Source organism: Rhinatrema bivittatum, chromosome 3, assembly GCF_901001135.1.
Source record: "Rhinatrema bivittatum chromosome 3, aRhiBiv1.1, whole genome shotgun sequence".
Lineage (NCBI taxonomy): Eukaryota > Metazoa > Chordata > Amphibia > Gymnophiona > Rhinatrematidae > Rhinatrema > Rhinatrema bivittatum.
In genome coordinates, this window is record NC_042617.1 from 410,753,903 (window position 1) to 410,770,846 (window position 16,944).

General features: G+C 40.9%; 1 protein-coding gene across 3 annotated transcripts in view; it reads right to left on the minus strand.

Annotated features, from left to right (window-relative positions):
- Positions 1–488: 488 nt before the first annotated feature.
- The window catches only part of BEND6 (BEN domain containing 6), a 67,108-nt gene continuing 50,652 nt past the window's right edge, over positions 489–16,944 (minus strand). For all 3 annotated transcript variants that reach the window (XM_029595686.1, XM_029595687.1, XM_029595688.1), the window contains 3 exons: positions 13,961–14,153; positions 8,062–8,200; positions 489–1,638 (listed from right to left, as the gene is read on the minus strand). In XM_029595686.1, coding sequence (XP_029451546.1) covers position 1,638; positions 8,062–8,200; positions 13,961–14,153 — 333 coding nt within the window. In that variant the 3' untranslated portion in view covers positions 489–1,637. The remainder of the gene's footprint in view (positions 1,639–8,061; positions 8,201–13,960; positions 14,154–16,944) is intronic.

Here is a 16,944-nt window from a genome sequence, read left to right on the forward strand (position 1 = left end):
TTGAGCAAGTCCCTTTATTTCCCTGAGTCTCAGTTCTTCTGAGATCTGGCTGAGAAGAAAGCACAACTTTCTGAGTTAACTACAACCAATCACTGAAAAATGCCACCACTGCAGTATTATTCAAGTGCTTTCTATCTGAATGCGCATAGGATCAGATCCCAAGATGGAATGGTTGAAGTGATATTTATTTTTGAAGGAAAAAAAAATGCTTTCTTTACCAACATTTCCTTACTGGATAAAATTAAATTAGTTTCCAGGATTAATTGCTTTTTTTATTATAGCCAACATAATCAACATATAGAAAGATTGATCTTAGGGAAGGAGATTTTTAAGACCATGGGACTTGATCATAATAAAAAAAAAAAAGGTACACTTCTTTTATCCTGAACAAGTATAAAAAAATAAGAAATTAGGACAAAAATCAGAGTGATTTAGGAATAACACCAAGAGAGGATGCAGTACAGCCAAAAACAGACAGACTGCTATTCTGAATGGTCTAGCTAATGCTGCTGTTTTAGAGGAAGACGGTTATGTTGTGTTCATTGGGGTGTCTTTTTTTTTTTTTTTTAACAAGTTTTCTGTAAGACAGAAAGGACTGAAGAAGATTTGTGTGTGTTCTATCATGGTAAACTAGTGGTTAATTTCAGAAACCCAGTAATGTTAAATGTGCTAGAACAGTGCATTACCTTATTGACTCAAGCATCTTCTATGGTTGCTAAGCATAAATCTGAATTTATACAAAAAGGTTTTATTAAGCATTGCCCGTATGGCTATTCACTTCCATAGTTAACTGTTAAACATTCACAAAATAATTTAATTGTTAAAGATCAGAGTAGAATATTTTATTAGCAGGTTAAAAGCAACAAAACTAAATTTAAAAAAAAAATCTTGTTTCTCAGTTATTTCTCACTATATACTTGATTTTATACATATTGAAAAAAAACACAGATTTATTAGGTTTAAAAAATGCAGTTAAAACTAGTGAAAAATATAACTTGTTTCCACCATCTCATCACATACACAGACAAAATCAGAGTTTCTAGAAGCATCTCATAATTACACTGGACACCACATTCATTCTTTTCCACTATCAGACACATGAGTCAGGGACAACACTATCAGTCACCATCACAAGCAAGGAACACCTTCTGATTTAAAAAAAGAGGCTAGAAATGACAAAATCCATGTTTTGGAATAAAAAGTCATTTTATAAAAATGCATTTTTGTTACTACTTTAAAAAACAGGACAGTGTTTAGCATTGTAAGTTGCACTGCTGATGATATCTCACAGCACAGAGTGAATCTTTGTCAGCATCAGAGATATGGCTACATGTACCCTTAGAAACAGCTTGTAAAGATAGCTCTCTTGGTAATAACAAAATAAAATAGTGTAACCATGGATAAAATAATATTATTGAGAGAAACTTTGACCACCATGGTAAGTCTGAACGAGTAACAGTTTCTTTATAAAGAAATATCTATTTTGTTGAACCAAAAGCATCTCCGAAGAAGCATCACATATGTTCCTCCTCCCGCAGTATTGCACAGGGATTAAACTCTGGCTCTCTTTGAACCTTTGCAGCTCTTAAAAGAGACATGGAGGTCTTTGGAGTAAACATCTCAGGTGCATCATGTTTTCTAAAAATTGAAAATTGAATAAAAGTGAATGTAACAAAATGATCGGGGAAAAAAAAACATTTTAATTTTTTTGGAATGTCACAGTACACCTTATGAAAGAGGTATCCTATGTTCAGCTCAGATGATTTTCTACCTGGAGACCATTAGTGTATCCTCTTGTTCTGCTATCAATCTTACCCTTCTAATGAAGCTGCAATTCCTTCACTGAAGGGTACAGATTGTACGGCTGGTTTGTTACTGACCAGCAGTAATGTAGGAGTTATTCAGAGGCATTAGTTCAAGGGTTAACAACCAGAATGAGGCAAGCAAAATCATTTTGGTCTGCAGGCCATTCCACAAGGAGAGGGCCTTTTCTGTTCTGAGGAGAGGGCCTGTTTGGGTTGCATTGCTTGATCCTGGTCTTGCCTTGCATCAAGGCAACTGGGCTACAATAGGATTACTGGTCTGCTCTGGGAATAGGCTGGGCAGAGGCTGAGTTATAGAGCCAGTACACCAGCCTATCGTGGTGCCCCTTTAAAATGCTGCCATCAGTCCTGCACAAAGAATCGGAAGACAGATGAAAAATCTATGAGAGGCTTTGACCAAACCCCCTCCAGCATAAGGAAAAGTGACAGAAAGACTGTCATGATACTTCCCAAACTGAGTGAGAATGAGACACTACCACCAGTCCCTCAAAAAAAGAGTGATAGAAAGACAAATTAATCTTGGAAAGGGGATATCCATACCACAAACTCCCATCATTCTTGTATTAAAAGGCAGAAGAGATCCTCCCCTTTCACCCTGTAATGGATGGATCTGGGCCTTAAGGATTTGTAATCCCCATACATTTTTTGATTCTCTAATATACCTGCAATACTTGTAGATGGGTTACGGACTAACGTTTAATCACAAGAAGGATGTCTAATAAGCCTAACTACAGAAATGGTTTTCATACCAGTAAGAACAAGGAAGAAGATGACCCCTCCAATTTTATCTCAGCTTATTACCCTGGCACTGAAATCTTAAGGGTATCTCGCAACATCAATGAACTCCTCATACTACTGAAGAGATCCTCAGTCTCAGGACTGAAACCAAATGCCTCAGAGATTAAAGATCTGCTGTATGCAGATGATGTGGTCATTTTATCTCCTAGACCAGAAGGCTTGTAAGAGAATCTGTATCTGCTAGAGACCTGCAAGTCTTGAGCTCTACAAGTGAATCTGGAAAAAAATAAAAATTATGATTTTTCCAGAAAAAAACCCAAAACATCTTCAACACAAATTTAAATGTTGTCTAAACAACCAAGAAGTAGAGCATAACCTAGACCAAGGGTCCCCAAACTATGGCCAGTGCAGTAGGTTTTGCCAGCCTGTCAAACTTTTTTTTGTTGGCCCACATGCAGTGAGGCGACAGTATGGCAAATACTGCAGTGCTGGCAAGGCCCCATCCCCCTGCAAACAAGAACGGATCCATGGGGTGCTCCCAACAAATATAAGATAAGACAAAGAAACCTTTGTCTAGTTTCAAGACTCCACTAAAACCATTAAAATCACCTGATTGGTTATATATATGAAAGTGAAGTTTAGGGTCTCTGATTAACCCAAAGCTATACAGAATGGAAAAGAATTCCAAAAGAAACACAACACCTCCAGTTCTACAGACACTCTGCATTCCCAGAAACACCCCCAAAAATGGGTGCAGAGCAGAACTAGGATGCTTCCATTTACGTCTTACCATGCAAAAAAGAACAATCAAATTCTGATGTCACTGAGGAACAGTGTCATAAACTCCCTTCACTACCACATATTTTGTGAAGTAACACAAAAGCCTGCAAAAACACACTCAGCAGTTCTGTAGTACACCAGCATAAAAGACCAATTCTCAAGCCACAAACAGTAAAAATCCAGCCTATGAAAACGCAGCACTGCAAATACTGAAACATGCCCTAGACCAGTGGTCCCCAAACCTGTCCTGGAGGGCCACCAGCCAGTCGGGTTTTTGGGATATCCTCAATGAATATGCATGAGAGAAAATTTGCATGTTATGGAGGCAGTGCACGCAAATTTTCTCTCATGCATATTCATTGAGGATATATCCCAAAAACCCGACTGGCTGGTGGCCCTCCAGGACAGGTTTGGGGACCACTGCCCTAGACCATAATATACATATTATTGGGAGGTGCAAACTGGAAAACAGAACAAGCAGGGCTGCTATTGATCCCTCAACCGGACCTACATACTAGCATCTTGGTCACAGACATCCTGACCACATACAGAATAAGGGACTATAGAAATATGCAAACAGGGCTGGACTTCTGCATGGCTCCCAGCAACAGAATCAGTGCTGCAATGTTCAGACTAGGAACAATGGGACGTTTGAGAAACCTCCAGGTGGAGGTGAATGAAGTCTTATGATTCCAGAATCCCTGCACTGGTTCCAACCAAGCTGTAAGAAAAATGAGAAAGAAAGAACTACCCGGACAAAAAAAAATGAAAACAGAGAAATGACAGAAGAAAAGGACCAAATGATCCACCCAGTCTGCCCAGCAAGTTAATGCTTATGCTATTATCTGCCTTACTTTGCAGGTTACTCCCATGCTTATTTTCCTAGACTGTAAAAGTCAGGACCCTCATTGGATGCTGTTTGAATCCAATTTCCCTTAAACCTTGCCGTGGAAGCAGAGAGTTAGAGTTGCATCAAAAGTATTAGGCTTTGTGAGGCAGTGTCCCTAGTGTTCCCCTATTTACCTGGGCAGGACCAGGCTTGATGCCTGCTCCAACTTAAATTCCTTAAGGAGAGTATGTTCTATGGGCAGGATCCTGTGGGGCAGGTGGGGCTCAGAGGGTGTAACCAGAGACTGGAGAATAAGAGCTGGGATCCAGATGGGGGTAACCAGACCAGACCTGGGTCTCCAGGAGGAAGGCAGCTCCTGAAAAGTAAAACTGTCCAATCACTGAGCTGTAAGTAATTAAGTACACTGTTCTGAAAGGAAGACAGTCTACTGTTATGTAATTGTGCAGCAGTAATAAAGATAAGTGTTTTAAGAAAACCTGGAATCAGACTGTATTTGTGTCTCTAGGCCCTGGAGATCACTGCTTGTTCCCACATATGGTGTCATGCATGGGATATTTTCTAAATCTTTGCACAGAAAAAAAAACACCCAGCCTCCAAAAAAGTATCTGTTTGGAGTACAGAAAGAGTTGTGAAGAGGACCTGTGATTCTAAACATAGTACAGAACACAGGAGCGTTGTGGCTCTAAAACAAAGTACAGAGCACAGAGGTGCACAGAGCACAGTAGCTTGTGAAAAAGTGTGGCTCAGAAGCTGCCTGAAGAAAAAAGTTTAAAAGTTTCAGGTAGAGAGGAAACTGTGAGAGGGTCTGGTTACAACCAGGAAGTGGTAGGTTTGTACCGGCTAATGGGAGAAGCTTGGCTGGAGGTAGAGATTAAAAATGATTTAGTCAATGCTGGTTATGCGGGCTTTTTTTCTTAGTTTTTGCCTTGAAAAAACAAAAAGAAGAAGGAACACTGGTGCAGCAGGGCTGTGCTAAACAGAGTGTGATTCTGGAAAAGCTTTCAAAGTGGGCTGTGAGTGCAGTGAATGGAAATAGGGTGGGGCCCTCTTCCAGAAAGCAAGCCACTCTGCAGGGAAGGGGTGCAGCCAGAAAAAAAAACTTGGAGTGGAGCAGTCGGGGTACTGCAGCAACTGGTGAACCAAAAGCAGCCAGAGGGCTGGAAAAAAAGAACAGCATGTCTTTCTCTGTAGTGGGAGTTCCCCAGTCCCAAGAGTCAGGTTAGAGGGAGAACCTAAGGCTCAAAATTTGGCAGCTGGAGAGGCCAGCCAGCATAATCAAGTGAGGAAACCCACTTCTAAGAGTCCAGGCCAGATAAGAAAATGAATGCCTAGACTGGCTGGACAAGGAGTACCAACAGCTTGTGGAGGATCTGGATGAGTGTTTAGCAGAGGGATCTGGTGAGCTGAGTTGGGGCAATAGTCTGAGATTGGCACTACATGTGGTCTTGAGGAAGACTCTGTAGGGTGCTCAAACACTACCGGGAGTCCAGAGACTGTTCCCATGAGAAGCTCAGAGAAGGAGGCTGTGAAGAGCCCTGAGAGAGGGGTCACAGAGAGCCCTAGGGAGGATGACAGACTGCCCAGGAGGGGGAAATATTGGAAAGATGGAAGTCGGCACTACAAGAGGTCCCGAGAGACTCTGTAGGGTGCCCAAACGCTACTGGGAGTCCAGAGACAAGTCCTGTGAGAAGCCCAGAGAGAGAGGGCTCAGAAAGGCAAGCGAGAGATCATGGAGAGCCCAGAGGGTGGCACTGTGGAGACCTCAACTAGTAAGGCTGCAGAGAAGCCAGCGACTGGTGTGAACAGAGGAGGAAACTGCAGAAAGCCCAGGGGGAGGTGCTGCAGAGAACACGGAGAGCCCAGAGGATGGTGCTGTAGAGACTCCAGCTACTGAGGATACAAGGAGGGGTTCTACATCAGAGATACCAAATACCAAAGAAGCAGGTGCAGCTAGTTATAGAGGAATCAGCACTGGTGGTTCCCCAGTTGGTCCATAAAGCTCCATCAGGGTGGAATTTGAATCCGGAGCCAGAAAAGGACTTAAAGGACTAGGGATGTGCACTGCACAAAAGGCACACTGGGTGGTGGTCATGACTCTGTTGAGGGTAACCCTAAGAGATGGGGGTGAGCATGTCACTAGGCCCCCATTCCCAAGCGTAACTGGTGGGAAGCCAGAGGAAGGGGAATGGGATGTCTGACTCTCCTGGATGGAATCGAGGAGGGAGTAGAGATGCTTGGCTCAACGGGTCCAAGCTGAGGGAAGGGGTATGTGAGGCAGTGCCCCTAGTATTCCCCTATTTACCTGTGCAGGACCAGAGTAGACGCCTGGTCCACCTTAAATTCCTTAAGGAGAGTATGCTCTTTGGGTGGGATCCTGCGGGGCAGGTGGAGCTCAGAGGGCATAACCAGAAACCTTTCAGGTATCTGAAGGTCTGTATCATATCTCCCCTGCACCTCCTCTCTTCTAGGATATACATATTCAGATCCTTCAGCCTCTTCTCATAAGTCTTCCAATGCTGACCCCACACCATTTTGGTTGCTCTTCTTTGGAGCGCCTTCTATCCTGTCTTTATCCTTTTTGAGACACGGGCACCAGTACTGTAGGCAGTACTCCAAGTGAGGCCTCACCAAGGACCTGTACAAGGGTAATATCACCTCTTTTTTTTTTTTTTTTTTACTGGTTATTCCTCTCTATGCAGCCCAGCATTCTTCTGGCTTTAGCTATCATCTTGTCACATTGCTTCGCCACCTTCAGATCACCAGACACTTATCACCCCAAGATTCCTCTCCCAGTCAATGCACATTAGCTTTTTCACTGGTCCAGCCTTGGTATGATTTGCAATATTGAAGCAGGAGAAACAAAGACTGAGGTTTCAAAAAGTTGATCTATGTATCCATTCTTATAAGAATAAAATTGGTAACACATGCATCGCCACATGATTATTTATTAAGTGGACATCCTTTTGATAATGACCTTAACCTGCTGATAAAGCCAATACTTGGCAAAATAAGGGCTCTTGTCGAGGAATTAGCTGAGCTTCTTAAAAACGAGAGAAATGAATAGGATCTTTTAAAGACTAAGGATTGCTAACAACATGTGACTTTGTTAGTTATCACTGGGTTTTCTGAGGCAGTACCCTGGACATTTTAAAAGAGGACTGAATGTCTCTGTGAACAATATATATTAAGGACATTGATGATGGCTATATAATAAGGTTGATGTGAACTTTTTCTGTATATATATTTATGTTAGTAATTGTATGGGATGTGTTTGTTTTAGAGTATAAATCTATAATGATGTTGTAGATGCTTTTTATACTATAAATATTTGAATGTTTGGTATATAAAAAATCCCAAATAATATAATTTCTATTTAAATATTCTATTACATTAGTGCTCACTCTATAGAATAATATAGTGTGTGTATATGAGCACTTCAATTTTTTTTTTGTCTTAATATTTGTTTGTAGTATGTATACACTTGCACACAGATATGCACAGAATTTTCAAACACGTGTCTATTTTGAATTTCCCTATGGAGAAATAGAGAGTTCTGCCAATGGTTTCTTTAGTCTGTGAGGAGAAGAGGGACTAGAATTGACTCTGCCATTCTAGACAGGTTATAATTTACCTTCAGTCTAATAAGGGAGGGGACCAAGGTTCTATGTCCTAACTGAAAAAAAAGAAAAAAGGTTTGTTTGGAATGACGGGCCAGAATATTATTACGTCTGTGATCTAGTCCGAGCCAATTAGAATACAAGCTTTTTTCCACTCATGTCATAATTTCCTTTGCAGTACTTTTAATTATGCAAATAAGACATAAACCAACCTACGGTAAAATCCATCTTAATGACAATTTCAAAGCCTTACCAAAAACCATGGTTCTCAAAAACAAGCGAGTTGTGCTCCTTGCTTGAATTTTGCTTCTTGGTGCAGTTGTTTAGCTTTTGCCCCATCATTCTTCTAATTAAAGCATCATCCATATTTGGAAATAGCTGTTTTGTGACCCCTGTGAAAAAAACAAACGAGAGAACAAGTAGCCTGATGCTTCCAAATCTAGATCTTGCATTTATCATAGAGGAGGTTTGGAGGTCCCTTCATATCTGAATGGGGGCAGGAGAAGGGCCTCTCCCCATGGTCTGGAAAGCTGCAACATTTGAGGATTAGCTTTCTACTGGTTTAATAAAAGGTCATCGCAACCCTCAAAGATGCCCACTTTCTCCAGGAGCAGTGTAGCTACCAGATGTCTAGGTACTTTTTTTTTTTTTTACCTGCAGACTTTACACCAGTTTTCAAAGGCAAAGAACCTGCCTACCTTCCCCTTGAATATTATCCCACTGAAAGTACCTGCACCCAATTGCATCTGTTAATTTGTGCACAGACGTTTTTGGGGAAAAGACGTTTGCACAAACTTTGGAAAATACTACAACTTTCACTTCTGTAGCACTACTCAATTGCTGAAAATGGAAAAGTATGCATGTAATTCCAGATTAAAATATTGTTTTGGGAAGGAGCTCAGTTAGGGCTCAGATAAGGTTATAAAGGAAGCTATTTTTCTTTTAATTTATTGCAAATTTATTTATTTATTTTTTTTTTAAGTAAAGTTCAGCAAATTGTTAAAAAATATTGTTTAAGGTTTTAAATGTATTGTAATTTCAGTTCTGGCCTTGTGATATGTATTATTTAAATTGTTTATGTAGAGATCATGTTGACCTTTTGGGATTGATTTTGTATGTACACTGTTTAGTAACATAGTAACAGCAGAAGAAGACCAACTGTCCCATCCAGTCTGCCCAATTCTCCCTGTCCATAATGCAGGGATGGCCAACTCTAGTCCTTGAGAGCCACAAAAAGGCCAGGTTTTCAGGATATTCACAAAAAATATGCATGACATAGATCTGCATATAATGGAGGCAGGGCATGCAAATCTATCTCATCCATATTCATTGCAGAGATCCTGAAAATCTGGCCTGTTTGTGGCTCTCAAGGACCAGAGGTATCTACCCCTGCCATACTGTTTAGAATGAATTTATCTGTATTAGCAGTATATGACTGCTACAATAAACATCCACAAGAATGCCTCTTCAAATAGGTGGTCAATTTTGTGAAAGCCTATTTCTGTGGCTAAAACAATTTGACCTGCAAAAATGGCTTAAAAATGTATTCTCCCTATTTCTAAACAAGTACAATTTACTGCAATGAAAAGTGGTTTTCCTATAGGAGTCATGTATTTAAAAGAAAGGTTGTACTCTGTTTTCAAACATCTGAATATACACAACATCCTCTATCAATTACAATTTATTTATTTGCTTATTAGTTTCCTCCTGCATTCAACTCAGGGCTGGCCCCTATTGGAGCTATAGCACCATGAACCTTCAGTCATGACTACACAGAGTTTTCCCTTTCTTTTAAACCATCCCCTGCCTCCTGTGTAAACCCTACCATCACAGCAACAGTTCTTTGCTCCCTCTATCCATATCCTTAGTGTGACCACTAGGAGTTGCTGTTAAGCCACTGCAAGGATTTCCTCCCTCTCGTTGCCCCTCAAGTTGAGAACTCTATTTCTTCAGCACCCCTAGTCTTAAGAGCAGAAGTCAGGCTTGGGAAAACAAACCCAAGTCTCCCTATGACAGCCACATCAATTACACATTTTACACTCAGGTTTATTATTGACATTTCTTAACTTGCTCTTCCTCAGTAGACGCAACCACGTTTGGAAAAGCGTCACAATATCGCATATGGAATGGGATCAAATAGCTTCATTAATCACATGTAATGTCAAGTACAATATCATAGCTAATAAGCACCAATCAGATCCATTGAGTAAGGGATGACATAGATGATCATAGAGATTCAGAACAGTTCCTGAGGCCGAAAGGGACCAAAAGGGTGTCTATCTACTGAACCAGCTTTATTTTTATCCAAATTGTGTCTTTTCAATCATTTCTGTTATTTTCATATCTTACAAATGCCATTGGAAAGTGATTCATTCACCAAGTCTGCACCATGAACCATTCAAGTATTCAAAGTTTATTAGGAAAGCATTAGAATCAGAACCTGATACCAGTCCTAATGCAGTATCAAAATATGGAAATATTATTTTAGAGACACAACATAAAAATTGGTAGAGTAGAGACCTCCCCAAGCAAACAATATCTGAAGAATAAGACAATCTCGCAATTCACCATTCAGAATGGTGACAACATCTGTGAAACATTGGGTAGATTTTCCTATTCTTGTGTTCTTCAGATATGCTTGTACAATCAATAATATTATAGTGCCTTTCATCCAAACAGGATTCCAATTTGCTTTACAGTGTAATATTTCAGAAATGCACATGCACCACTTCTTAGCATGATGATACTTTTGGCACCAACAAAGGGGAGGTGGACGGGGGAGGGGAACTAGAGTAGACTAACTTGTTATTATCCAATCCCAGTACATTTAGGGAGATAAAGTGACATCCCAGGGAGAATCAGTACTAAAGGGATGTACTTCTCAGGCTTTCCCTTGACTTGCAGGACATAGTCTAGTCAATATATTTGGCCTCCTTCCTAGAAGAAAATATATAAATGCATTCTCTATTTTTTTTTGTAACTATATTTCCATTTAAAATTTTCATTCACATACACCAATAATATTGCATAGCACTTTAATTCAGTTATACATGCAGCAATAACTATAAATTAAATTTGCCATCACAAAACTACAATAGACAATCATGTCAATCTCTTATTTACAGTATATATTTTATCAAATGTGAAACATGCCCATATTTGTTTGAAGACAGATTGCCTATAACCACAACCAAATACAACCCACGCCGTTGCATTTTAAATCAGCTAAAGGCAGCAAACATACGTTATTGGTGATGTGGAATTTAGAGTAGAAAAACCTTTTTGGGGGGTTTTGAGGTCTCCATATTCTTGAGCGGTTGGATATGTTTGATGGTCGTAAGAAACTATTAGGTCGTTTATCCACCATTATTTTGAAGAAAAGGTTTTTTCAATTTGGGGGTAAATTTTACCATCAAGTGAAGGGCATCCCGATGGGGTCTTCAATGGCCCCATCGGTGGCTTGCCTATATGTGGCAGATTTTGAAAAACGGTTTATATATCCATCAGTTTTTTGCAAAGAGATGTGATGTTTTCTGCATATTTCTGGGGTCTAGGGTAAGGTTAGAGGAATTCATCAATTGGATCAATATGTTGGACTCAAATTTGAAGTTTGAGTTTCAAATGGATCAAAAACAAATTTCTTTTCTCAATATGTGGGTATATAAGTATGAAAAGAAGTTATTCACTACGATCTATAGAAAAGCTATAGATAAAAACACTACCTTAGAATTCTCTAGTTTTCACCCTGTAAGACTAAAAGAAAATATCCCGATAAGCCAATTTTTGAGGCTACGTAGACTTTGCACCACTATGGATGACTATAAGATTAAAGTGCAGGATTTGATGGAGCGGTTTTTGGTACGGGGATATAAGCAAAAGATTGTTAGAAGGGCAAACAAATGGGCATTATACGCAAATCGGGACAATTTGTTATTGACGGGACACTGTACAGGTTGGTCTGCGCTATACCAAGTCTATAAAAGTCTTGATATGTGCTCTGGAAATAGATTCATGTGAGGCACTGAGGCAGATGCTGCAAGGGAATTTTCAGGGGGCATTTTTTGCCGCCTCAAAACTATGCCACCTGAAGCAGCTGCCTTACCTTGCCTCATTATAGAACCGCCCCTGCCGAAGGGGAATTCAAATGATTTTTTTTTTTTTTAGAATTAAAAAGTGTTGTTGTGGGTGCCACAGAGGCAGTGAGGCAATTAAAAAAGGTAAACTGAAGAAAAATAATCAAAGAATATAAAGGAATTAATATTTTAGAGAAAAATATTCAGAGAGACTGAGTACACATCTATGCTTGTGCATGAACAAAAAAATGACTGAGGAGATTCTCGAGGCAATAGCTATACAGGAATCCCACACATGCTCATTAGAGCTAAAAGCTCTACTAGCGAGGAGAGAAGAGTCCATTTGATGCCACCAGATGAAGTCACCCATAAGTCATAGCTAATTCATCTTGCTTATCAATGGAAAATTTTATCCACAGCCAAAAAAGGGCATGGCAAGACCAGGGGAGGCGAGGCCATGCATATACTTTTGGTGGGTATATTTGCATCTGCTTCAAAGAAGGTGTAACTTTATGCTCTGAGGCTTAGGCCCCCATTCCCATGGCCAGAACATTGTCAAAGAGAAACCCCATGTGGGATTTCCTTTTGAAAATTAGTTTGCAGTCGTCACCACAATTTTAAAATCTTTATACGCTGCCTTCTATATTTGCATGTCATTTCCAAGAAAATGGTGGCTCTCATCATAACAAGCACTTCCACCATGAATGGAATCCGTCCATTCCCACAGCTCCCTCTTGCTGGTCCAAGCACAGCTTTCAAAATGGCACCTATGACCACCCAACTCTACCATCTTAGCACAGGATACCACTTAATTTGGCCTAAGTTAGGGCCTTTTAGGTACTGATGCTGTAGGCATGAATCCCCCAAAAAATGTGTTGACAACCACTGCATGTATTAAAATCGTATAACCCATATTGTGGAATTCAATGCCACTGGAGATAAGACTGCAGAGAAATTTCAAACTTTTCAAAGGAAGTCTAAAAACTTGGCTTTTTAAACAGGCTTTTTATAAAAGAGAACGGAGAAAGCAAATAAGCTCGTAACTCAGCATCGAGCATGTAGTTTTTAGTTTGTTTTTTTTCTTTCCCACCATTAAATACACCTTAGAATGTTAACTTTATATATGAACTGCAAAAGAGACTTTTCAACCTACATGTAAACAAAATTCAACAAATAGTTTTATATAAAAAGAAACCTGTTTTATCTATTTTAAACAATTACTATTACTTTATGTGCCTTTTTTGTAAACCGTTGTGATGGCAAATTAACTTAACGACAGTATAGAAAAGATTTTAAATAAATAACCATATTTAAAAAGATGCTATTCACACTCAGTAATGGAGTGTACAAAGTCTGTGATATAATCATTGGTCATAAAACTTCACACATTTTAGACTTTTAAACTTTTTTTGTTGCAAGTAAAAGCACATCTTAGAAGCTATGTGCATGTCTTCTTAGTTACTGCCGCCCGACATTATCCCAGTGATTCGTACATTCAATTAAAATGTCCACTATAATTGTTAGCGTCTCTGTCCGGTTGCTGACAAGTAAGGTGGACATTTTAACCAAATGTACAAAACACTGACAGCGTCGGGAGGCAGTAACTAGAAAGTGCTTTTACTTGCAAAAAAAAAAAAGTTTAAAAAGTGTTAAGTTTTATGACCAATGATTATATCACAGATGTGGTCTTGCTAAAACTTTGCACATGCCATTAATGAGTTTGAACAGCATCTCTACAAATATGATAGTCATATGATTTTAATACTTGTAATGGTTGTCGACATTTTTTTGTGATCCATCTCAACCATTTACCTTGGTGGATTCGGTATACTATTGATGTTGGTGTTCATCACTCTGGGTCCTTCTTACTAGTAAGGCATGAATCCAGAATTATCATCTGCATGTGCAATTACTGTATTCTTTGTTTCTCATTTTTACACAATTAGACACACTGTTAAAAGTCAGCCATATGCTCTTCAAAAAATTACAACAGGAAAATTTAAAACTAAAATTGACCCAAAATAAAAAACTGTATTGAAAAAAGAAAAAAAAAAAAAAAAAAAAAGGTAGATGAATTACCTATGATTTCTTGCACTTCATTTTGATTCATGGCCGGTTTTGCTGCTCTGTCTTTTGAAGAGGAGGATTTTGCACCTGTCAGACTGTGCGTGGCCATGTATTCATGTGTATAAAGCGCTTGCATTAAGTCATTGATAAATTTTTGAGGTTTACTCTTATTACAGAGTGCAATCTGCCACTTTTCAATCTTGAACTGGAAAATAAAAGTTATTCACAATTTTTACTTACTGTCCTGAGCCTAAAAAATATGTATTTTCTTTTTGTGCAGAACAAGATGGTACGTGCGTGTGTTGCTTGGTGAAGCAGTCTGTCATATATTTGACATCACAGTCTGAAACTGAACAATTCTTTTTCCACTCTTTCTTCCTATATTTCTATTCACTTACTGGGTAGGTTTGTAACTTCCATGGATCAGTGTGATCCAGCAAGAAGATTTGGCAGCATTAAAGTACAGAGGTCAGACTTTCATTTAACTCTTTTGCATTTATGGCCTTTCTTCTACATATCTCATGGAAAATTCTTTCCAAGCCAGATGAAAAAGTTTTGCTATAATAATAATAATAATAATAAATGATACACACATGATATCATACATGAAACTATCATGTCAGTTTTTTCTTAAACAATAAGAGATAAGCTCAGGCTACCACGGATGCCTCACGGAGCCTCCACTGCCCTTGCTATTTCACACAGCCAATAGCTGAGGCTGGGACATTGCATGTCTTCCCATCACAGAAATGTGCATTAAAGTTATTGAAGGCATAGCCTGGTGGTTAGAACAAGTGACAACAAAACAGGGAAGCCAGGGTTTAAATCCCATTACCACCCCTTTTAGGTTTGGGTAAGTCACTTTATGCTCCATTGCCTCAGGTTCAAACTTAGGACTGGATTTACTAATGCCGCAAGGCATAGCGAAATCATGGTAACGGGGGGGAGGGGGGGAGGTCCTGTGATCGCTGCCGGCGTCGCGCCAAATAACTACACCATAAAAGGTGTAGTTATTCAGTGCCAAACTGACAGCGATAAACAAGTGTACCTTTCGCTGTCGGTGAAGTCTTCGCGGTGTCAGCCCCGGTGCCGCCCCAACTCCTCCTCTTCCGGGGCTGACATCTCCCCGTCTCCGCCCCCATCTTGGTATCGCACGCGATAAGGGACCTTTGGTGTGCGAAACGTCCCGTATCGCGTGCAATCCGCTTGATAAATGACCCCCTTAGACTGTAAGCCATTGGGGGGGGGGTGCAGGGAAATACCTATAGTACATGAATGTAATCTGCTTTGAAGTACCAAAAAAAACCAGAATATAAATTTAAAAAAATATAAATACTTTCAGGAAGAACAAGGTAGGGTGATGTTTCCCAACCGGTGTGCTGTGACGCACTACTGGGCTGTGGCTGAAGTGCAGGTGTGCCATGGCTGCAGTCTTTATTTTGCCTTTCGCTCTGAGCCTGTAGGATAACCTCCCACCAGCAGGGGGCATCAGAGAGCAGCACGTATTGGCAGCTGCTCCTGCTTCCCCTCTGTTGGCTCTCTAAAATGGAAACTGCATGGCACTCTGTATACTTGTGAGACTTGCTGGCCCCATGCAGTTCAGACTGCAGAGGGAAGCTGGCAAAAGTGGAAGCAGCAGCACTGGGTAAGCCTGCTCCCAGACTTCTGCTGTTCAAGGACTGGGGGTGGAGTGGGGTGGGGAAAGGGTCAGTTGAATGCACCACCGGGTGTGGAGGAGAGAGAAGAGAAGTTGATGCCAAGAGACGGGGAGAGGGAAGATGATGCTTCAAAAAGTGGTGAGGAGGAGAGATGGAGAGTGAGGGAAGATGTTGATGCCTGGGAGTGAGGTTGAGGGAAGGTGATGCCAGGGGGGTGAAAGGAAAGGGAAGAAAAGATGATGACGGGATGGGGGAGATGGAAGATTATGATAATGATGTTGGTGGGGGAGAGGAGTGGAGAGGGAATGTGATTATGATGCCAGTGGAGAGGGGCCATTATGATGGTGGGGAAAGATGGAAGGGAGAAGGTGATGGTGCCAAGGGATGGGGGTGAGGGAAGTGAAGAGGAAGTGGTTAGTGTGCGCCACACAAAGGGCCGGATTTTAAAAGGGTTACGCACATAAGTAACCCTTTTAAAACACCCCTGCGTGCGCAGAGTCTATATTGCATAGGCTTCCGGTGCGCGCAAAGCTCCGGGATGCGCGTAAGTCCCGGGACTTTCTTGGGGTGGGCGTGTCGGGGGCGTGACACAGTCGCCGCGTCATCCGGGAGCGGTGCCGCGGGCTCCGGACCAGGCCCGGACAGGAACATGGCGTGCGGCAGCAGCTGGCGTAACTTGTGCGACAAAGGTGTGTGTGGGGGGGGGGGGGGGGGGGGGAGGCGGAAGGAAAGTTCCCTCCGAGGCCGCTCCGATTTCGGAGCGGCCTCGGAGGGAACGGGCTGCGCGCGCAGGGCTCGGCTCGTGCAAGTTGCACAAATGTGCACCCCCTTGCGTGCACCGACCCCGGATTTTATAAGATACTCGCGGCTACGCACGTATGTTATAAAATCTGGTGTATTTTTGTGCGCGCGCGCTATGTTTTAAAATGTACCCCAAAGTGAACCCTGTGCTAGGTGTGACACGAAACAAAAAAGATTGGGAAGCACTGATGAAAAGCCAAGAACTTACATCTTTTCCTGAGTGGCGCACAACTCTATCTTAGTTTTAGAATATAGAAAACTAACCTCACCAAGCCTTTGACAAAGTTGCTCAAAAGTAGTAATGAATTTATCTATTATTAGACCATGAAGAATGCATAATCCCCATACTCATATTTCTGTAAACGTGCCTCCTATGAATCAGGAAGAGTTGGGAACAATACGTAGCACTCAATTCTAAGTTTTTAGTAGGTTTTGATACTTTATACCTTCATGCTGAAGAAGATCCTTGTGTAAATGTTTGCTTTTAAATCCCATTGTTGGGCGCTTACGAGCTATGCTTATGCAAACAACGTCAAT